Raw genomic sequence first — 23,147 nt, 5'->3', positions numbered from 1 at the left:
ATAATAAATGTTCTTTGTTCTCAATTTTTGTCTCAAGCAATTTCTGTGAAGGTACTTCTGTTTTTCACAAATGGGGACTCGTCCGAGTTCCCACTCCCTCCACTGACAGAGTGCCCGACGATGGGGGTAGGTGCACCCCGGCTGATTCAGCTGGACAGCGGGTGACTGGTCAGTGGATGAAGCGAGTGATATCCGAGAAGAGGCATTGAGAACAAACAACGGGAGGACGTTAAGGAAGCGCGCTAGGAATAGCTACTGGATCCCGGTAAGAGGAATTTTACTTACCTGTTAGTATGGGAGGTGTGAGTAGCATGGAAGATAGTCCCAGGGAAGGATGGGACGATCAGATAACCAAGCAAAGTCCGTTAGGATTAATGTTATCTGATTGGGTTGCGGGGAGAACCCGTGGGAAAGACAAACTGACCATGGTCAGGTATTGCTGTCTGGAATGGGTTAAAAGTCCGATAAAAGGGAGTTCGGTATATTGGCCAAAGCTCGGATCCGAAGATGACTGGATGTGTCAGGCATTGAACATCTGGCTCTATCAAAACCAAAGAGATAACATTGAGAGCAGAGAATATGCAGCCTGCTGGCTCAGTGGATCGGTTGATCAACTGGTTTTGAATGAAAAGGAATGTAAGGAGAAGGATAAGGAACCTTTTGTCCCTGAAACACAAGGATGGGATATGTTACATTCGCTTCCTCCACCTTATGCTCCTCCTATGCCGGCTCCTATCTTTCTCCACTCTCCTATGCTCCACCCTTCTACACCTTCCCCTCCTCCCCCACAGCTAAACAGAGGAGAAGAAAGTAGGGGTGGTATGATGACCCGTTCATAAAGTACTAGATTACCACCTCTATTGACAAGAGACGGAGGAGACTTTGATTCAGAACAGTATGAGACCCTCCGGGGAGAAAGGGCAGAACACTTTGACTTTGGAGACTAGGAACCTAGACATAATAAGCCAGAAATTAATTGGATGAGACCTCTATAGGAAGTTCCCGTGGGAGGGGGGTCTCGGTTTTGTAAATGTGCCCCTGACTAGTACGGAGGTGCGTAACTTTAAGAGAGAAATTACCTCCCTGATAGAGGATCCTCAGGGATTGCCGAACAATTAAATCAATTTTTGGGACCAAATATATATACATGGGATGAGTTAACATCGATCTTTTTGGCTCTGTTCACTTTGGATGAACGTGGGATGATTCGCCAAGCAGGGATTAGAGTCTGGGATAGGGACCACCACGGGGGACCAGAGGCGGTACCTGGGGAACTTAAATTCCCCGTGGCAAAACCAAATTGGGATAAGAATACTAATGATGGTCGCACATTAATGGAAGAATATAGGGTTAATCTGATAAAAGGAATCAAGGAATCTGTTCCAAAGGGACAGAATTTTAAGAAAGCATTTGAGGTTCCCCAAGGTCCCGAGGAGACCCCCTCTGCATTTCTGAATAGATTGCGCATGGCCATACAGCAATATGGGGGTCTGGATGTAGAATACCCAGCGGGTGAACAATTGGTATTAATGGGCTTCGTTACGAACTCAGCCCCAGACATTAGAAGGAAATTGCAGAAGACTGAGAATTGGCATGAGCAGGGAATAACACAGCTTCTACAAATCGCACAAAGAGCATACGTCCAGAGGTCTGAGGATAAACAGAAAGGAAAGGCTAAGATTTTGATGCAGGCAGTCAAGGAAGTCGTGGAGGGACAGCAAGGAAAGGGTAGGGATTGTGTGCCAGCTCCTGGACATTGGGAGGAGCGCCAGGGGTGGGGAGGTAGAGACCAGAGCAGAGGGAGGGGTAGAGGAGAATTCCGGAGACGACGACCATTCCTGGGACCCCATGGAGACCCAGGCAGAAATTGGGAAACAGCAACAGTAGTAAAAAGGGGGGACACTTGTTACCATTGTAAAAAGGGGGGACACTTTAAGAGAGAATGCCCAATGCGATCCAGGGAGACGCGATCTTACGCCTTGATGGAAGCAGATTATGAATAGGGGGGTCATGGTTCTCAGTCAATATACACAGTGGGGCTGCACAGAGAACCATTGGTAAATTTAAGCATAGGACCCCACAGTGACAAGATGACCTTTTTAGTAGATTCTGGGGAAGCCCGGTCTTGTATTTTACAACCACCCAAGAGTGTTAAGATAGAGGGGACCGTGATGATTTCGGGAGTAGGTGGAAGAGATTTTACGGTCCCTGTATTAAGGGATGTAAGAATACAAATGGGTGAAAAGATAATAACAGAGGATATTTTACTAGTTCCCCAAGCTGGAATTTGTTTGTTAGGACAAGATTTACAGGACCAATTGGCTATCGTCACCAGACCACAGGAATCGGGTATCGGGGTTCAATTGTATGTATTAAGCGAGGAAGATCGAGAACTAATAAATCCTGGAGTATGGGCAGAAAGAGGCAATAGAGGAGTGTTAGATATTCCTCCCCTGCAAGTTACTCTAAAAGATCCTGAGCAAGTAATTAGACGAAAGCAGTATCCAATTCCGATGGCTGGCTGAAAGGGGTTGCAGCCAGTAATTGACCAGTTGGTGAATTTGGTGATACGGTACCTATCGATTAGTGCAGGACTTGAGGGAGCTGAACAAAATTATTCTCACCCGTCACCCGGTCGAACCTAATCCCTATACAATAATGGGTAAAATCGATCCCCATAGTAAATGATTTAGTGTGATTGACCTCAAAGATGCTTTCTGGACCTGTCCGTTAGCAACAGAGAGCAGAGACATGTTTGCCTTTGAATGGGAAAATCCTTTTACTAGATGCAAGAATCAATACCGGTGGACAGTCCTTCCCCAGGGCTTTACAGCATCACCAAATTTATTCGGCCAGGTCTTAGAACAAATATTAGATGAGGCTCCTCGGAGAGAGAATTGTCAGTTGATACAATATGTTGATGATTTGTTAATTAAGTGAAAAACGTATGAATTAGTTAAATAGTATACTGTTGAACTTTTGAATTTTCTGGAGAATAAGGGTCTCAGGGTGAGTGAATCCAAATTACAATTTGTTCAATCAGAAGTTAAATACTTAGGTCATCTGGTAAGTCAGGGAACTAGGAAAATAAGTCCAGAGAGGATACATGGTATTCTACAGATCCCACCTCCCAAGAATGCCAAAGAACTTAGGAAATTCCTTGGTTTAGTGGGATATTGTAGAATCTGGATTAAAAATTATTCTAGCCTGGTCAGATTTCTCTATGATAAACTCACGATTCTTGGGGGCGAAGCTGTTGTCTGGACAGAGGATGAGATTAAATATTTTAACTTGGTGAAACAGTGCCTTTTCAGTGCCCCAGTGTTGTCTTTACCCAACCTAAATAAGCCATTTGACCTATATACCAATGTGAAGGGAGGTGTAGCCACCGGAGTACTAACACAAGGGAGGGCAGGCTGTAGATAGCCAGTTGCTTTTCTGTCAAAAGTTTTAGACCCTGTTTGTCGTGGTTGGCCAGAGTGTGTGGAAGCCATCGCAGCCACTGCTACTTTAGTTGAGGAAGGACGAAAGATTACGTTTGGTGCCCCGATGATAGTTCACACCCCTCACACAGTCCGCAATATTCTCTTACAACGTGCTGGAAGGTGGCTCACAGACTCTAGAATTTTAAAATATGAAGAAATCCTAATGGATGGGGATGATTTGACCCTGATTACGAATAAAGAACACAATCCAGCAGCTTTCTTGGTTTCTCCAAATTCTGACAATACCATAAATGAGTTAGAGCATGTATGTTTAGAGGTAATAGATTTACAGACCAAAATTAGAGAAGATTTAAGCGATGAGCCTTTACAGGTGGGTGAAAGGTGGTTTATTGATGAATCCCGTTGCATTGATGGCACTCGCTATAGCGGGTATAGTGTAGTGAATGGGAAAGAAGGAGTGGTGATTGAAGCCAGTCGCCTCCCCGGTCATTGGTCAGCACAATCTTGTGAAATGTATGTCCTCTGTACAGCTCTCCAGGGTCTAGAGAACAAGGTGGGCACGATCTACACGGACTCAAAATACGCTTTTGGTGTAGTGCACACCTTTGGGAAGATCTGGAATGAGTGGGGAATGATAACTGGAAAAGGACAAAAGTTGATCCATGAAAACTTAATTGTGCAATCGTTGGATGCTCTTGCATTGCCTGAGGAAATAGCTGTAGTTCATGTACGAAGCCATCAAAGTGGTGATAGTCCTGAAGCACAGGGGAACAGACAGGCAGATGCAGCTGCCAAACAGGCTGCACTCACGGAGAAAATAGACATGCAGCTGTTACTGCCCACCCTTTGAGTATCCTATTCATTCTATTAAACCTGGTGATTGGGTATATGTAAAAGTATGGCAAGATCACCAACTAAAACCTGTCTGGGATGGCCCCTATTGTGTACCTTTGATTACAGACACTGCCATGCGAACGAAAGGGATGGAGCCACATCCAATGAATTAAACGAGCTGCTGAACCACAGACTAACGACATTGATAATCTACCCTCCACCTGGCGTGCAGTCCTTCATCCTTCTGATCTGAAAGTTACACTACGCCAGGAAAAAGTGCTGTAATGTTGTTTTTACCATTTGCTGTTTTGTTTACTTGTTGGTTCCCAATTTTTGGGAAATCACCAAATTGCTCACAATGTATTAAGTCCTCCTGGAATAGGGGCAGCAGAGGTGACAATTATTTACCTTTAGAATATAGAGAGGGCACAGATATAAAGTATAGTCATAGTGGGGTATGGGTTAATATAGGATCCCAACATGGACCAGGGGAACAGAACAGCTCTAGAGGAGTAGATTTGATTTGTATTTTGGCCTTTACAGGTATTAAAAAGAGGAGTTTTAAAGGGATAGCACAAAGGAGATGGTGGGACAATGACAGACAGAATGTTAGTCAGGATTGTACATGTAGCAGAGATAGAATGAATACATATGCTAATATTCACAGACAGGCTGCAACTCACAGGTTCAGTGATACTTATGCTAATGTTCGCAGACAAGCTACAACTCACAGGTTAAGTGACAAGAAACACCCCTCCCCAACTTGGTCTCCTGTAAATCATCCTTTGGGTCACACAGACATTCGGAATGTTAAGAACCACCTCTGTAAGGGGAGTTCTAGTTGTAAATGATGTAAGCTACTCCAGAACACAACAGCTGCTTGACATTTAAATCGTTTAATCAGACTCCAGCCTTGGAGATCATCACCGAACAGACAGTGATGGCCCTGAATTTATGGGCTGAAGAAAGACGACAGATAAAAGCCACATTTCAACAAAACCGCCAGGCTCTCGATTACTCGTTGGCTGCTGAAGGCAGCGTTTGTGAAAGACTGGTTAACGACAATGCTCACAACGGTCAGGCGGTTAAAGACACTTATTCAGGATTTCGGAAATCTTCCCATGCCCAGGTTCAGACTTGGTAACCTTACTCCCGTGTGGGATGGACTAGAATTTTTATTGGTAACTGGAGTCTGATACCCACAGCCCTTATAGCAGCTGGACTCGTTATTCTGGCCATTATGGTGCTCCCCTGCCTAAAGACTTGTGTGCAGTATTTAATTCAACGGACCCCTCATCAGATCACTAGAACCCAAAGGATGTATGTTTCCCTAATTCTGTCTGATGATGCTGAGACTGCAGTTCGTTTACTGACCAGCTGGGAAAAAGACCAAGTTTACAAGTAATACATTCCAGTTGAGTATTCACGAAGCGTAGCTAAAAGAAAAGTGAGGATTGTGAGAGATAAGTAAAACTGATATAAAAATATGAAAGATGAGGAAACTAGTATGGATATATGTGTAATGAATAAAGCCAGTATGAATAGGATAAGGATAGATAAAAGAATGTAGGAAATAAAGTTAATTTGAATAAGATAAGGGTCTTCTAGCCTTAGACAGAATTAGCAAGTTCTGCATGTAAGAAATTAGTCAGCCCTGAGAGTCAGAAAGGTGTGAATAAGGACAATGACATGATGGGACACCGACAGGATACCCCCTGGTCCTCCAAGTTTACAGAAACAGCATGTAGGCATACAGGATTGCCTAATGCCAAACTCATCCAGGAGGCAGAAGAATGTAAGGGGGAGGTTACTTCTACACTGAAATAAACTGGATAAAAGTTGGGTGAGCCTCAGTGTGTGTGTATTCCTAGGGTAAGGGGAAAGCACCCAACTTTGCATTGTTGTATAATAAATGTTCTTTGTTCTCAATTTTTGTCTCGAGCAAATTCTGTGAAGGTACTTCTGTTCCTCACATTTATGATTCTCTTTCCCCACTATGGTACCGCAACAGCTGCATGAGAATTAATTAAAATGGCAAGATTGTCGTACATAGATCTCTGATGCATCAGGAAACATCACTAATTTAGCTGACCATATTCGAAAGAGAATACCTGAAATACAGACATTAGGAAAACGAGCTTCACAATTATCACCCCTTGGTGACCTTTTACATGATGGTGGACAACCTTTATCTAGGGCACACATGTCAAACTCTGGCCCGCGGGCCAAATTTGGCCCTTGATATAATTATATTTGGCCCGCAAGATCATTTCAAAAATGTATTAGAGGTGGCCCGCCCTGCAGTGAGAGCCGATGCTGTTTTTTGGTAATGTCACCCCCACCATCCTCCTCTTCATTGCACATCCTTCCCCATTGTAACACGAGAAATTGTAACACGAGAAGTCTGTCGATGTCATCAGCCGGCAAGCCAGTTGGAAGGCTCCCCACACAACCAGTCACTTCTCCCACCTGTTGAGCGGTGCGGCGGATTGGCGAGCGCCTGTGATTTCCTGTCGGCGCGACGGGCATGGCAGGCTTTAAAACGGCCCCCAGGCCGCACGGGCCCCGCACTACTGGCACCGGACGGCCCTTCCTCAGCGCGAGCGCACTTCTCCCGGTCACCACGGCCTTCAGCGCTTGCACCCGCACGGACCCCAGGGATGGCTGGTTCAGCCCTGCACGTGAAGAGAGAGATGGTGGCTGTCCGCAAAGGCTGATTTGCAGCGCGCTGGGCCTGAGTGGGTGGGTAAGCAGGGGTGGGCAGAGGGTGTAGGTGAGGAGTAATGGGCAGGGGAAGTTATGGTGGTGCGAGGGGCAGTTAGAGGGAGGGATGAGTAGAAGGAGGGGTGGATAGGGAAGAGGTAAAAGGGGAGGGGCAGGGCGAGTAGGGGAGGGGTGATTAGAGGGTGAGAGACTGGTAGAGGGAGGAACAGGTTGAGGGGAGAAGCAGTAGAGGGGCGTGTATAGGATGGGGTGGGTAGAGGCAGAGCGAGTGGAGTGAGGGGTGAGTAGAGGTTGGGTAAAGGACTGGTCAGGTAGAGGGATGGTGGGTCGAGGGTGAATAGAGGCCTAGAGCCTGAGGAGTGAGCAGGAAATGCTGAGTCCTGATGCAGGCCAAAATGGACACAGCCTGTGAATGCTGACTACATCTCCACAGGGATCAAATAGGTTTCCCTCAGGTCAAGCAAAGGGTGAACTTGAGCTACCTACTCCTGACCTGTAACATTATCCTCCTAAAGTTATATCCTAAGGTTTAACATTACATATGTTGAAAGAAGAGAAAACATGCAGATGTTGTTGAAAATTTTCAATAAATATTTAGTTCGGCCCTCGACTTAGTCCAAGTTTTTAATTTTGGCCCTCCGTGAATTTGAGTTTGACACCCCTGATCTAGGGGATATGCACATTAGCTATCATTTTACTTCTCGTCCTGTTTGTGGTCTGCTTTTGCAAACTATAGTCACTGCTTGAAAATGTTATGATAAAATAAATGACAAAGAGAAAGGAATGTAGAATGATTTATATCTCACTAATATTTTAATGCTTTTGACTTGTATCTGAACGCTTTTAAAATGGCATAAGTGTGGCATGCTGCAAAGATAAAGTTAGCAGAACATTGTTCTATTTAGTCCGATGACAGTAAACCCCAAAAGGCCAGGAGCAGGGGCTGGGAAAAATGGAGAATGGTGTAACAATGAGAGTGAGGCTCCTTCTGCCCTGACTCATTGAAGTTGGGTAAATATAGCAGCAGCCACCTGTACCTTTGAAGTGCGAGCTGAGCTCATACCACCTGAGGGAGAGGCCTGCCCTGACCAGGCATCCTCACTTCCCCCACATTGGTCATCAAGTTTGTCTGCGCCCAGACACATCTGGAAACACCTTCCTGCTCAGGGGGCGGGGTCCGAATTCCAGTTCGAGGCGGAGCCGGGATCTGAGTGACGGCTAGGGGCGGGGCCGGGATTTGAGTGACCGCTCGGGGCGGGGCCGGGGTCCGAGTTCCGGTTCGGGGCGGGGCCACGGTCGGAGTGAAGGGATGGGGAGGGGGGTGAAGGCTGCGATGTCAGGGGCCTGGATCAGGTGGTTTACATTCGGCGCCACGATTGCCTGGCTTGGCGGAGGACAGAATGCAGGTAGAGAGAGCGAATGGCCGGGACTGAGGAACTGCGGCTCGTACTGGGAGGGGGTGAGAGGAGGAGAAGAGGAGGGGGGAAGGGGGAGAGGAGGAGGGGCGGTGAGGGGGAGAGGAGGAGGAGGAGGGGAGAGGAGAGGAGGAGGAGGAGGGGGAAGGGGGAAGGGGGAGAGGAGGAGGAGGGGGGAAAGGGGGAGAGGAGGAGGAGGGGGGAGAAGAGGAGGAGGAGGAGGGGGGAAGCCAGGGGGAGTGATGTCAGGGGAAGGAAGAGGAGGGGAAGGAAGGGGAGTGAGGGGGAAGGAAGTGGAGGGGAGTGAGGGGGGGAGGAAGAGGAGGGGAGTGAGGGGGGAGGAAGAGGAGGGGAGTGAGGGGGGAGGAAGAGGAGGGGAGTGAGGGGGGAGGAAGAGGAGGGGAGTGAGGGGGGGGAGGAAGAGGAGGGGAGTGAGGGGGAGGGAAGAGGAGGGGGAAGGGAGGGGAGGGAGGGGAAGGGGGGGGAGGGAGGGGAAGGGAGGGGAGGGAGGGGGAAGGAAGGGGAGGGAGGGGGGAGGGGGAGGGAGGGGGAAGGAAGGGGAGGGAGGGGGAAGGAAGAGGAGGGAGGAGAAAATGGAGTGGAAGGGAGGGAGATGAGGGGAGTAAGAATAGGGAAGGGGAAGGGGGATGGGTTGGGGATGAGACGGATGGAAGAGGGGCAGAGGGGAAAGGATTGTGGATGGGCTGTAGAGATAGGGGTGAGAGGTGGATGGAAGGAGATGGGGTTGAGGAGAAGAGGTGGGGGAGGGAGAGTGGATTGAGGGGAGGTTGGTTCGTGTGTGACAAACATTCCTTGGGTTAGTTCCCGGGTGGCACAATGGAAAATAAGGGCTGGTGGTGAGACCGGTCCAGACCGCCGTGGACAGCGTTGGTCGCTATAGGGGCTCGTAACATTTATTAGAAAGCATTCCAAGAGTTTTGTTGGACAAACACTTGCAGGGTGTAGGTTGTCTTGTATAGAAATGTTGGCCAAGCAGGGGCTGGAATTTAGAGGAGACAATATTTATCTGAACTATATAAAATCCTATGGAGAGTTTGTTTACTCCTGTGGGAGAATCTAAATCTCAGGCTTCGTTCAAAAGATGAAGAGATAGAACATTACAGCTCTTTGGCCCATAATGTTGTACTGACCCACATAAACCCACTCATAAACCTAAACCTAATACCTTACACCTATAACCCTCTACTTTTCCTTGCGTCCATGTATCTGTCTACGTGTATTTTAATTGCCCCAGTTGTTCCAGGTTCCACCACTATTCCAGGTACCCACAATTCTCTGTGTTTATAAAAAAACACCCTTGCCCCTGACGTCTCCCCTAAACTTATTGCCTCTCAAACTAAACAGATGTCCTCTGATTTTTGTTACGTTTGTCCTGGTGTAGCTGCGTGCTGCTCTGGGGAAGACACGCACAGGTAATGTAGTCAGGTTAAGCTCTGAGTTTTATTAGGGCTCAGTCCCAACTTTTATACTTACCCTTATGAAGACTTCACTGACTCCTTGTACCAGCTGATGTTCTTTGCCTTGCCTGCCATCCGGGTGAACAAGGGCCGCATGATCCGGGCAGCTGAGGGGATAAACCTGTGATAGAAATTGATCTTCCCCATGAACTCCTGTAGTCCCTTGGTCGTGTTGGGTCTGGGGAATTTGCGATGGCCTCCACTTTACTGGGTAGTGATGTGGCTCCTTCCTTGGTTATCCTGTGGCCCAGGAAGTTGACGGCCTCCGATCCGAACTGGCATTAGGCTGGGCTGATCGTCAGGCCGAACTCGATCAGTTGGGTGTGGAGGTTACAGAGGTGCGCCACATACTCCTGTTGGTTCTTGCTTGCCACCAGGATGTCATCCAGGCACTCAAAGGGGCCATCCAGGTCTTGGCCCACTGCGTCCACGAGTCACTGGAACGTCTGACCAAACGGCATTTGGAGGAATTTGAAGAGGCCGAATGAGTTGATGATAGTGGTTTTGGGAATATCATTGGGGTTTACCAGGATCTGATGATATCCCTGCACGAGGTCCACCTTGGAGAAGCTCGTGCAGGTGAGCTGCAAAGTCCTGAATGTGCGGCACAGTTGTGGCCTTGTTGAGCTGGCAGTAGTCACTGCATGATCTCCAGCCCCCAGTTACTTTGGGTATCGCCGTATGATGCAAAGCTCCTCCAGTTTCCTGAATTCCTTCTGCACCAGCTGAAACTCCTCCGGAGGAAGGAGTCTTGCTCTTGCATGGAGCGGCGGGCCCTGGGTCAGGAGGTGGTGCTGTACTCCACGTACATGGGTGGGCATCACCATGGTGAATTGGGGGTGAACACTGCAGGGAACCCAGCCAGGACCCTGGGGTATTCGTTGTCCAATCTCTTCACAGAGTCCAGGTGGAATGCTGGGAGTCTGGCATCTTTGAGGGGGAAGTCTTGGTGTGGACCAATCTCCTTCCCTTGAGGTCCACTGAGGCTGTTGGCGCACAGGGTCTGCCCTGAGGAACAGCTGTTCCACTGTGGCCAGCATAAACACCCACGAGAAGAGGCTGCCTCCCACTGCATTTGGACCTTATGGGTTCCGTAGGTTTGAATCGACGGGAGCAGGACACTGACTTCTGCTCCTGAAGGATGCATCATCTGGACTGGCAGTCCCAAACATACAGGAGGCTGTCTTGGTGGCCAGCCGTCATGGCTATTAGCAATGCTGGCCCCGGGATTTCCCTGAAACATGCATGGCGGCCTGCACCGATGGGCTCCGGCACCCCATCTCTGGTGGTTCTACGTGGGTCTGGCTGTGGAGTTCAGTGACGAATCCCATGGATGCTGAGTGCCCTTCTCTCTTGTTTCCACAGAGCGTCCGCTCGTGCTGCGACTTTCTGGGGCTCACTGTAATCTGCATCAGCCAGGAGCATTTGGATATCCTCGTGCAGTTGCTCCAGGAATGCCTGCTCAAATGTGATGCAGGGCTTGTGTTCGCCCAGGAGGGCCAACATTTCGTTCATGAGAACTGAGGGCCTGTCCCCTAACCCATCCAGGTGGAGCAGACATGCCCCTCTCTCACGCTGTGAGAGCTCAAACGTGTCGATCAGCAAGTCCTTGATGAATTTTGCCATCTGGCCTGTTGTGTCCTGGTCCAGGGCGCTCACCACGTGGTAGTACCAGGTGGATTCTGCTGTGATCTGCTGGATCTGGAACTGTGCCTCAGCCTGGTCAAACCACACGCAAGGTTAATTTGTTCAGAAGGTCGCCAGCTTGAGAGCGACCTCATTGACTGCTGCCTATTCGCTCATTGCTGGGTTTAGATGCCGTCTTTATTAGGGCTCAGGCCCACTTTTATAATTGCTCTGTTCCCGTTTTGGCTGACGTCAAACATGCATAACAAAAGCGGGTTTCCCAAGCACGGGTACTTTCTTGCACAACGGTGCGCTTTTTCCCCATGCGTGGGCTGCTGGCCTTTGGTTGCGCTCGCTGCCTGGAGCACCTCATTAGCTCTACTCTGGAACATCTGGACAGCAAAGATTCACACTTTAGGATGCTCTTTATTGACTACAGTTTTGTATTCAACACCATCATCCACTCAACACTAAGCAGCAAACTCCAAGACCTTGGACTTAACACCCCACTGTGTAATTGCATCCTGGATTTCCTCACCATCAGATCCAAATTAGTGTGAATTGGCAATATCTCCTCCACAATCTCCATCGGTACCAAGACACCACAGGGCTGTGCTCTTAGCCCCCTTCTCTATTCGCCTTACACTAATCACTGTGTGGCCTGGTATGACAACAGTATCTACAAATTCGCTGACGATACCATAGTAGTAGGCTGGATAAAAAGGGTGATGGAGATTGAAAACTTAGCTGAATGGTGTACTAACAATAACCTTGCATACAATGCCAAGACCAAGGAGCTGATTGTAGACTTTAGGAAAGGAAAATTCATAGTGTATGATCCAGTGATCATTGGGGTTCGGGGTGGAGAGGGTGAGCAAATTTAAGTTCCTGGGAGTCACTATCTTGGAGGAGCTTTCCTGGACCCAATACCATCATGAAGAAAGCATGTCAGCTTCTCCAATTGTTCAGGAGTTTGTGGAGGTTTGGTATGTCATCTGAAAACTTGGCACACTTCTGCAGATGTGCAGTGCAAAGTGTGCTGACCTGGCTGCATCATGGTCTGGTATGGCGATTCCAAAACCCCTGAGTGGAAAGCCCTGGAGGTGGTGATAGACATGGCCTAGTTAGTACATCACAGGCAAAAACCTCCCCACTATCGAGAACATCCACGTGGCATGCTGTCATTGAAGAGCAGACCACACCACCCAGAGCATTATCTTTACTCACTGCTGCCATCAGAAAAGAGTATAGGTAGCCTTAGTACCTCCAGGTTCAGGAACAGTTTCTACCCCTGCACCATTGCCCTCCTATCAGAGCTAATTTAAGGAGCTTACTTTGCTCATTATTTATTACTGAATGTTTGTTTGTTTCTGTATTTGTACAGTCAGTTGGTTTACATTTCTTTCCTTGTTTACATTTTTTATACATATCTCTGATGTGTAGTTTACCATATAACCACTTACAGCACAGAACAGGCCAGTTCGGGCCTACTAGTCCATGCCGTAACACTACCGAAAAGTCGAAATTCAATCTGTCCCACAGGAAAAATAATATGCGATGCCAAATTTTACTCTGTCAGTAACCTTGACTGCAGTGGGATCTTCTTAAAAAGGGATTTGCTCCTTGATGGTCTGTCTCTTCCAGAGTCGAGATTTAATTTTGGATCTTACTATGCCAGTCACATGGTGTTACAGAAGCAACCCTCACGAGCTGTTGTTTGGGGATATGGTGTTGTGGGAGCCACAGTTAACGTGAGTGTTTGGAGAGACGATGGCATCTATAGTCAGCAGACGACTCCAGTGCAAGAAGGTAAGATATTGTGTGAAGTGCATCTTGTAAATGGCAGTCATAGAACAGGCCCTTTACACAACTTGAACGCTAACAGTAATGGATTTGTGTTAACCTTTAATTTAATAATTATTTATTTTATAAAAATGTTTAAATTATAGTTAAAATATTGCATCTGTATTCTTAGTAAGTTAGCTGTGGGTTAGGACAGGGTCACACACGGGTCAGCAAATTTATAGAGAACCATTTCATTCTGAGAAGAGTGCTCATTCTCAGAGTTGATATGTCTTAGACAGACAAAGCTAATGGATTTCAAGTGGGTCTTAATTATTCAAGAACTGCTGAGGAAGCTGTCTGTTTTTAATCAAAACCACTTAAGCCTCTTGAACAGAGATGAGATCAGAGGTTGTTATGGATGTGGAATGATTTTGAAAAAGGAACAGAATTTTAGTAGAAATAAAACTGGTCATGTGGTTACCAAGAATTGGGACTCACCTTGGTGATGATGTAACAGTCACATGATTTGCAGAAAAATATTACTGAATTCAGACATTTTGAGTTGAGGTTTTGGGAGAGTTCAGTTTGGACAGTACGGAAGTCAAAGCCCCTGTGACACAGTGGTTGAAACCTTGTGAAAGACAGGGTTGATACAATAAGCAGAATTGATGTTGTGCGTTACTCTTGGGAAAAGGGGCTTTTGAAATAAGGAAGACCATTTTGCTGCCTCTTTGGAAAAGAGGACAGATTTCTACTGGGTCTATTTTTGTATGGCCACTTTGTTTAATTCTTGTCTGGGTTTGTGAATTCATCGTGGAAGAAAATAGCCACATTATGAGTAAGAGGCCTGAAGATGTGTTTAAAAGTGCTTTGAATTATTTCTGAACTGAGAATTTAAGACCTTCAAGCAAGACTAAAATGACGCTGAACTTTTAAAAATTGACTTTTCAGAGTGGGACTTTAATTATATATGCACACACATACATTTACATTTGCGCATAGTGGCGGTTAAATTAAAGTAAGTTTAGAGATAAGAAATGTTATGTTGTTAATAGCTTAATTAAGAATCTGTGACGGTACACCATTAGGCAGGCGAACCAGCCCCACTTGTAACATACACGGCGGGGCAGCCGGCCAAAATGGCGCCATGGGGGGTTTCCCCTTCGACCTCGGCACCGGGCTCAGAAGCCCGCGCTTGGGGACCCACGTGACGCCCTGGTGATGTCAGCGCCCCCAGCACAGTTCTCAGCCAGGTCTGGGCTGGGAGCATAAGGCCAGCCAGGCAGCCTGCAATAAATCAGTTCTGGTCACTGAGCTCAGCCCGTCTGGTTGTGCGTTATTTCAGTTCGCAGTGTAGCTGCCACTACAGATCTATCATTTTGTATTTACCACTGTCTAGTGAATTTTCCATTACTGTTCCTGTGTTAGTGCTAACAAAGTCCCTTTAGTCCCAAACAAAATTTAAAAGGGTTGTTAGTTCGTAACATATTCACGCTACTCATCCCAACTTGTGGTGGTGGACCTCTCGGTGGGGGATCATTTTGGTGAGAGTAACTACAACTCCAAGAGCTTCAACATAGATATGGAAAAGGATATAAACAGTCAAACTTGGAAAGTGCTTAACTTGGGAAGGGCTAATTAGGAAGGGATGAGGCAGTATCTAGCGCGAATAAATTAGAAACATGTTTAAGGGTGTAGGCACAGAAGTAACGTGGAGGAAGTTTAGGGACCACAAATTGGGTTCAAGATAGGTATGTCCCACTGGGACAAAGAAAATCATAGGAAAAGGGAACCGTGGCTGATGAAACAGGTCATGAGGAAGAAGGAAGTATACGTTAGATATAAGAAGCAGGAAACAGGAAGGGATCAAAAGAAGTATATGGTAGCCAGGAAAGAGTTTAATAAAAGGCTTAGGAGAGCTCACAGGGGCCATGAGAAGGCCTTGGCATGTAGAATTAAGGAGAATCCTAATGCGTTCTCTGTGTATGTGAGGAACAGAAGGATGATGAGAATGAAGGTGGTCCAGCTAAAGGATAAGGGAGGCAATATGTGCCTGGAGGCGGAGGAGGTTGGGGAGGTCCTAAATGAATATTTTGTGCCAGTATTCACAAGAGAAAAGGACCTTGATCATGGTGAAGTTGAAATTGAACAGGTTTATGGGCTGGACAATGTGGAGATTTAGGAAGCGGAAGTGTTAGATCTTACTAAAAACATCAAGATTGATGTCCCTGGGGCCGGATGCGATATACCCCATGCTGCTGTGGGAAGTGAGAGAACAGATAGCTGGGGCAGTAACTATGATCTTTGAATCCTCTTTGGCTGCAGGGGAGGTGCCAGAGAATTGGAGAATAGCAAATGTAGTCCCCTTGTTTAATAAAGGTATTAGGAAGAATCCTAGGAATTATAGACTGGTGAGTCTTATGTCAGTGGTGTGTAAACTAATGGTGAAGTTTATTAAGGATAAAGCATTTGGAGAAGTACAGTATACTCAAGGATAGTCAGCATGGGTTTGTGAAAAGAATGTTATACCTCACGAGTCTGTTTTTTAAGGAGGTAACAAAATAAATTGGTGAGGATAGGGCAGTGGATGTGGTCTACATGTATTTTAGCAAGGCACTTGATAAGATCCTTCTCGAGACTCATCCAGAAAGTTATGGGTCACGGGATCAATGGAAAATTAGCTGTATGGATTTTTTAAAAATTAATTTGTAGGAAGAAAGCAGAAGGAAAGTGTTCTGCCTGGAGGTCAGTAACTAGTGGAGTGCCACAGGGATCTGTTCTAAGATCCCTGCTCTTTGTGATTTTTATAAATTACCTGGATGAAGAGGCAGATGGATGGGTCAGTAAGGTTGTGGATGACACGAAGGTTAGAGGAGCTGTGGATGGAGCTGAAGGTTGTCGAATGTTACAAGATGATATGGACAGGATGCAGAGTTGGGCAGAAAAGTGGCAGATGGGTTTCAATCCGGATAAGTATGAGGTGATTTTTGGAAGGACTAACCAGAAGGCTGAATACAGGGTTAATACTCAGTTACTTAAGAGTGTGGATGAACAGTGGAACCTTGGGGCACAAATCCATAAATATCTCCAGGTCGCTGCACGGGTTGATAGCATAATTAAGAAGGCCTATAGGATGCTGGGATTCATTAATAAGGAGGATTAAATTCAGGAGTAGAGACGTCATGTCACAACTCTACAAATCTTTTGTAAGACCACACTTACTGTGTTCATTTCTGGTCTCCTCATTATAGGAAGGATGTGGAAGTTATGGAGAGGGTACAGAGGATGTTGCCTGGATTGCGAAACATGTTTTATGAGGAAAGGTTAGCAGAGCTGGGACTTTTCACTTTGAATCGAAGAAGGATGAGAGGAGACTTGATTGAGGTCTACAAGATTGAGTGGCATAAGTAGGGTGGACAACCAACACCTGTTTCCCAAGGCAGGATCTGCAAACACTGGAGGACATGTGTACAAAGTTAAGGGAGAGATGTTTAAGGGAGACTTCAGAGGTAAGATGTGTACCCGTAGAGTTGTGGGTATCTGGAATGTCTTTCTAGCGTTGATGTAGCAATTATCACAACACCTTTACCACGCCAGTGGTCGGGATTGGGGTTCGAATCCCGCTCTGTCTGTTAGGAGGTTGTACAATCTCCCTGTGCCTGCATGGGGTTTCCCCAGGGGCTCAGGTTTTCTCCCACAGTGCAAAACATACACGTTCTTTGGGTATAATTGGGCAGCAAGGGCTCATGGCCCAAAATGACCTGTAACCGTACTGTATGTCTAAATTTAACATTAAAATTTTAAATTTAAAAATGTATAACAGTGTCTTCTTATTCTTGCCATTTCTTAACTCAACCTACAATGATTCTATATCTTCTGATCCTATGTCACCCCTTTAATGCTGTTCCTTACCATCTGCCCCCTCTGCTTCCCTGCCTATTCTTTTGATACACTGTGTAACCTTGGACCTACTCCATTATGGCAAGAACATAATATCTGCCAATCTGTAGCTGTACTACAAGGTCATCCACTTTTTCTGGACTGCATGCATTTAATTACAAAACCTTCAACCCTTTATTTGTTATTTCTGATTATGTCCATTTTGAATTGCATTTCACCCCACCAGCTGCAATTATACCCTGTCCTTTTACGCCTGCTCTCTGTTACAGCATCAGTAGCATCGAAAAAATAGCATCGGATTCTCTTCCCCATTTTTAAGCACCCCCCCCACACACAGCCATTTATACTGTAATCACCTTGAACAGATGTGGGCATGAATTCTATTCTGTAAACATTGGAGACTGTATAATAGCTACAGGGCTTGACCCAGGGATGAGCTTCCAAAATATACACTACCTATTTCCCAGCTAGTTGACAATTAATTCTGTCCCTGCATCAGCTGCAGGAACCTTCTCAGCTTCTGCTAACTGCATTTAACTTTTACCAAGTACCGTTTGGATTCTTGCATATATTGGCTCCCCGGGTGACTTGCAGCCTTCCCTTCTCTCTACAAACCTCTCAGATTCTAGTGTTTCAATTCTGCTGCTTGTACATATCTGATAATAATCTTGCCATCCCTCCTCTCTGTGCTTTGTTTCCTCAGTCACAACCTAACTTATTTGCTTCTCCAGCGAGTCACAAACCTAGAGTGTAACCATCCCACGGCAACTGTAATACTTTGTATTCACACACAATATGAAAGGTACATTAATTGGGCACTGTTGTTTCCCTCCTATGGACCAAGTACTGGGGTTCTTACTGAGCTGGCTGCAGGATACTAGCCAAGGTTGGGCTGTCGGTGAGGTGGAGGAGACTTTGTGCTGCCTGGTCTGCTCCCTCTCCACAGCTATCATTCCAGTCACATTTCTGCTTTTTTTTTTCTCTAGGTGTATCTTCTGGAATCACTGGTGTGTGGCAGGTTTCTCTGGATCCCATTTATCCAGGTGGACCATTCTTTGTCACTGCAGAACAGAGGCTTGCTGCAGGAATGGACAGAGTTACTTTAAAGGATGTGTATTTTGGAGATGTCTGGGTGTGCGGTGGGCAAAGCAACATGGAGATGACAGTGTTACAGGTGAGTTTCCTTTTGTGAGCCGAAACAAAATTTGTTTACTTTTATTGCCTGTAAAGTCCCATACAAAGGTGCCACTAGTCCAGTGCCCCAATTGGGATGAGAAAGAGAAGCAAAGGAGAGTGCCTTCAAAGATATCGAGCATCTGTGGATCCTGCCACCACCTCTGATATGCTGACTCCTGCACCCCTGTAATCTCTGTAGCCGCATAGCCTCCTGTCCAATCCAAAGATGACCTGGGGCTCCAGGCATCTGAGTTACCCTAGGCCCCTGGTTCCCAATTCCCAAATTGATTAGGAAGCAGTCAGCACTTGAGGCATTTTAGGAGGCCCGCTCGCCAACAACACTCTTGTGAATCCCAGTCCAGATATTTAATTCCCAGAAGCCGGTCTCCAGCAGCTCACAGCCATCAGCCTCTGGCCGCTCACTGGTTCACTCCTGTGGTCTCCCATTCTGTAGGGTCTTCTCCTCAGCAGGTTTTGGGGGAGGTGTCCCCCCACTCTGATCCACTGCTCCCCGGATCCTGTATTGCACAGTTTCTTTGCACTTCCTTTTTGTTTACATTTCTCTTTTGTATACGTATCTTTTCTGGAGTACAGGTTTTGTTTTGCACTACCGATAAGTAGCAATTCCGCCTTGCCTGCAGGTAAAAGAATTATGCATGTACTCTGAACTTGACCCTTGTGGTCTGTGCTGCCAAGCATAGGCGCCACCATCTTGGGCACAAATTTCCATGGGTTCGCTAAATGTAAAGAAAAACTCCATTTAAACCAGTGGGGCTGCCAGATGTGATAACCAGGCATTAGCACCCAATGGAGGAGCATGGAAGACGAGTCCCTGCTTATCCTGGCCCTTTGGCAGCACTGCTGGGTTTTTTTCTGTGCTATTTTCAAGTCAAGCAAGAAAAATGCAGCATCAGGCTGAGGATTTTGGAATTGGAGCTCTTTTGCTGTCCATAGTAAGCATGGTGTGGCCTAAACCACAATGAAGATTTCTCTGTTGGAGTTAGTTTTGTCAATTGAGGGCCCGAACCTGCAAGAACATAAGAAGTTGGAGCAGGAGTTGGCCGTCTGTCCTGTTGAGGCTGCTCCATCGCTCAATAAGATTGTGGCAGATCTGGCCATTGATTCATTTCCACCTACTCGCCTGTTTCCCATAATACCTCACATTTGTCTGCATAAAATTCCATCTGCTATTTTGCAGCCCATTTTTTCCACTGGTCCAGATCCCTGTGCAAGCTTGGAAAGCCTTTCTCGCTGCCCACTATTCCGCAAACTCTCCTCATATACTAATATTTCCACAATCAACTTGGTGAATCTCCTTCAACACCTTTGCCCCTTGCCTCAGGAGTCGAGAACTGCACACAGTTCTCCAGGAGCGGCCTCACCACTACCCTGTACAGTTTCAGCAGAACGTCTCTGCTCTAAAATTCACTTCTTCCAGCAGTGGCTAGCATCTTTTTTGCTTTTTTGATTACCTGCTGCACCTCAAACTGTTTTTTCAATAAAGAATAGTCTGACGCTATTTTTCCTTCCAAACTGGATCCTCGCATTTACCAACATTATGCTCCTTCTGCTAGATCCTTCTGCACTCACTTAACTTGTTTCTCTGCAGACTCTCTGTATCGTAGTCACAATGTCACAGAGACTCTTTGAATTCTTTGGCCTAGCTCATCCATGTTAACCAAGCTGGCTGCTCCTATTTGCATATCTGTATCCTTCAAGGTCCTGCTTATTCATTTATTTGTTTGAAATATCTTTGGAATGTCAGAATTGTTCCCACTTCTATATTTTCCTCTACGGACTATACTCGAGGCGAAAAAGTTGCCCCTCTCCCCTTAACCTTGTGTCCTCTAGTTCTGGAACCAACTACACTGGGAATGTTGGTGAACGTTCACTTTATCCATGCGTCCTTATGATTTTATAAACCTTTATATGATCGCCCCTTGGCTTTATTCGTTCTGGATAATAAAGAACCAGCCAATCCAACCTCTTCCTATAACAAGCCATCCAGTCTTAGCAATGTCCTGATGAATTTCCTCTGCACCCTTTTCAACTTACTGATGTCCTTTGTAAGCTGGGTGACCAGACTGCACACATGCTCCAAGAGCAGTCTCACCAACGCTTTCCACAACTTAATCACTATTTCCCAACTTTTGTGCTCTGTATCCCACCCAATGAAGGAAACTGCCAAACAGCTTCACCACTGTGTCTATCTGTGTCACCACTTTCGAGCAATTACATACCTGTATTCTAGGTCTCTGTTCCTTCCTCTCTGTCATCCACAAGTTTACTAATCATGTCAACTACACTGCCAACCTAATCATTAATGTCAAGCTGCTGGTGGGAACCCAGGAGGAACAGACACTCACTTCCCTGCAGGGTCCTGCTTCCTGGTCATTGTGTTGATGGTCCAGCACAAGTTTAAACCACCTGTAGAACAGGACGGCCATCAGAGAACCCATCGAGGTCTGTGCCTAACATGACAACAGACCACGAAGGTTGTAGACTTTGAGGAAATCAGCACTCCGGGCAAGGGAATACCACCCCACTCCAGCTGAGAAGCTGGGAGAAGACCACAGCAGTGGACCAGTGATGGGTTCATGTCAGAAGGCCTCACACCAGGCCGTAGTTTGCTGGAAACCTGCTTGTGGAAACTAGGCATAGGGACTGGGATCTGTGGTGGTGAGATTGTAAGCAGAGCTCCTGAAGGGCCTCGGGGGGCTGATCACTTGCTATGAAACAGGGCCTTTGGACACAGGGAGCTCGGGTTCACTGGTGAAACGGACACGAGGCCTTGCAGCGCACCACTGGTCACAGGCCTCTAATCAGAATATACACACCCCCCCACCTCAACTTCACATGGACTCCCCCCCCACACAGGCAGTTTTCAATTCAGTGTGCAAATGAGGCAGCAACTCGCAGAGGTTGATTGGGGGAGAAGTTTAAGGAGCCCTGGTTGACCTGGGATATTGAGGTTCAGGTCAGGAACAAGAAAATGGCTTGTGTCAGACTTAAACAGTCTGGATTAAATAAATTCCTTCAGTACAAGAAGCATGGGAGTACACAACAGGGAAATGGAAAGGGTAAAAGAAAGCACGATCTGGTAGGCAAGTTAAAGGTAGCACTGTAGTGGCCACTACGGTAGAGCTACTGAGAAAAAAGCAATCACACACTAGGCTAGTCAAGCAGAGACTGGTTTATTAAAGCTTTTCAAGCAGCTTTTATTCCCTGTCTGTTCTGGGCTCCATGGGACAAGGTGGGACCTTGTTAAGGGACTGCTGCTGGTTTATAGGACCAGCAGGTTTAAATTGAGACTTGTTAACATCCCATGCCTTTCAGCAGGGGACCCAGCTGATCAACGTGCCATCCCTCGGCACTCAGTACCATTAGCATGCCAGCCCTTAGGCAAGTCCGTGCACTGCACTGATGGTGGTGCTTCACATTACCGTGCTGAGCGCCTGCTCAGCCCGCTACATAGCCGCTACGGCACGAACATTGAATAAGGTCACTTGGTCAGTGAGGCTGTCGGATTGCTTGAGATCAGGAGTTCTAGGCTGCTATGAGTATCCTTGCTAAGTTGGACATGGATATGGTATCTCCAGAGGAATCTGGCATCATTAGGTTATGTAACCTAGAGGTTGAATTGGGACAGCTTGGAAACTGAGCAGGTCAGTAAAAAAAAAACATAGAAACATAGAAGATAGGAGCAGGAATAGGTCATTCGACCCTTCGAGCCTGCTCCGCCATTCAACGAGATCATGGTTGATCTTAAAGTTCAGTACCCCGTCCCCGCCTTCTCTCCGTAACCTTTAATACCCTTATACTGAAGAAATATATCTAATTCCCTCTTAAATATATTTAATGAACCTGCCTCTACTGCCCTCTGTGGCAATGAATTCCACAGATTCACTACCCTCTGGGTAAAGAAATTCCTCCTCATCTCAGTCCTAAATGGTTTGCCTATTATCCTCAAACCATGGCCCCAGGTTCTGGATTTTCCCATCATTGAAAACATCCCATCTGCATCCACTCTGTCCAGTCCTGCCAGAATTTTATATGTCTCTATGAGATCCCCTCTCAATCTTCTAAACTCCAGCGAGTACAATCCCAATTTGCTCAATCTTTCCTCATAAGTCATTCCTGCCATTCCAGGTATCAGCCTGGTGAATCGCCTCTGCACTCCCTCCATTGCAAGAACATCCTTCCTTAGATAAGATGACCAAAACTGCACACAATACTCCAGGTGGGGTCTCCTTGATAAGGTATCCTTGTTCCTGTACTCAAACCCTCTTGATATGAAGGCCAACATACCATTTGCCTTTTTAACCGCCTGCTGTACCTGCATGCTCGCCTTCAGAGACTGGTGTACAAGTACCCCTAGGTCTCTTTGCACTTCCCCATCTCTTAATCTATTGCCATTCAAATAGTAATCTGCCCTCCGGTTTGTATTACCAAAGTGGATAACCTCACATTTAGCAACATTGTAGTGCATTTGCCATGTATCTGCCCAGTCCCTCAATTTATCCAAATCACACTGGAGCTTCCTGACCCCCTCTTCCATGCACACAATCCCTCCTAGCTTAGTGTCATCTGCAAATTTGGAGATATTACATCCAATCCCCTCATCCAGATCATTAATGTAAATTGTAAATAGCTGGGGTCCCAGTACAGATCCCTGTGGCACCCCACTGGTCAATGCCTGTCACTCAGAAAATGAGCCATTTATCCCAACTCTCTGTCTTCTACCTGCCAGCCAGTTCTCAATC

The 23,147-nt window shown here is 46.6% G+C and overlaps 1 protein-coding gene across 4 annotated transcripts in view; it reads left to right on the top strand.

The window, feature by feature from the left end:
* The first annotated feature begins 8,293 nt into the window (after positions 1-8,293).
* siae (sialic acid acetylesterase) overlaps positions 8,294-23,147 on the top strand; it is a 100,380-nt gene continuing 85,526 nt past the window's right edge. For 2 of the 4 annotated variants that reach the window (XM_069908630.1, XM_069908631.1), the window contains exons 1-3: positions 8,294-8,410; positions 13,168-13,332; positions 18,195-18,382. In XM_069908630.1, coding sequence (XP_069764731.1) covers positions 8,314-8,410; positions 13,168-13,332; positions 18,195-18,382 — 450 coding nt within the window. In that variant the 5' untranslated portion in view covers positions 8,294-8,313. Of the gene's footprint in view, positions 8,411-13,167; positions 13,333-16,586; positions 16,632-16,667; positions 16,818-18,194; positions 18,383-23,147 lie in introns of those variants that run through there. The other 2 variants (XM_069908633.1, XM_069908634.1) reach the window with 2 other exon arrangements.

The sequence above is a fragment of the Narcine bancroftii genome, chromosome 13 (assembly GCF_036971445.1).
Source record: "Narcine bancroftii isolate sNarBan1 chromosome 13, sNarBan1.hap1, whole genome shotgun sequence".
Classification (NCBI taxonomy): domain Eukaryota; kingdom Metazoa; phylum Chordata; class Chondrichthyes; order Torpediniformes; family Narcinidae; genus Narcine; species Narcine bancroftii.
Note: the sequence above shows the minus strand (reverse complement) of the source record. Positions and strands in the feature narration are given on the sequence as shown.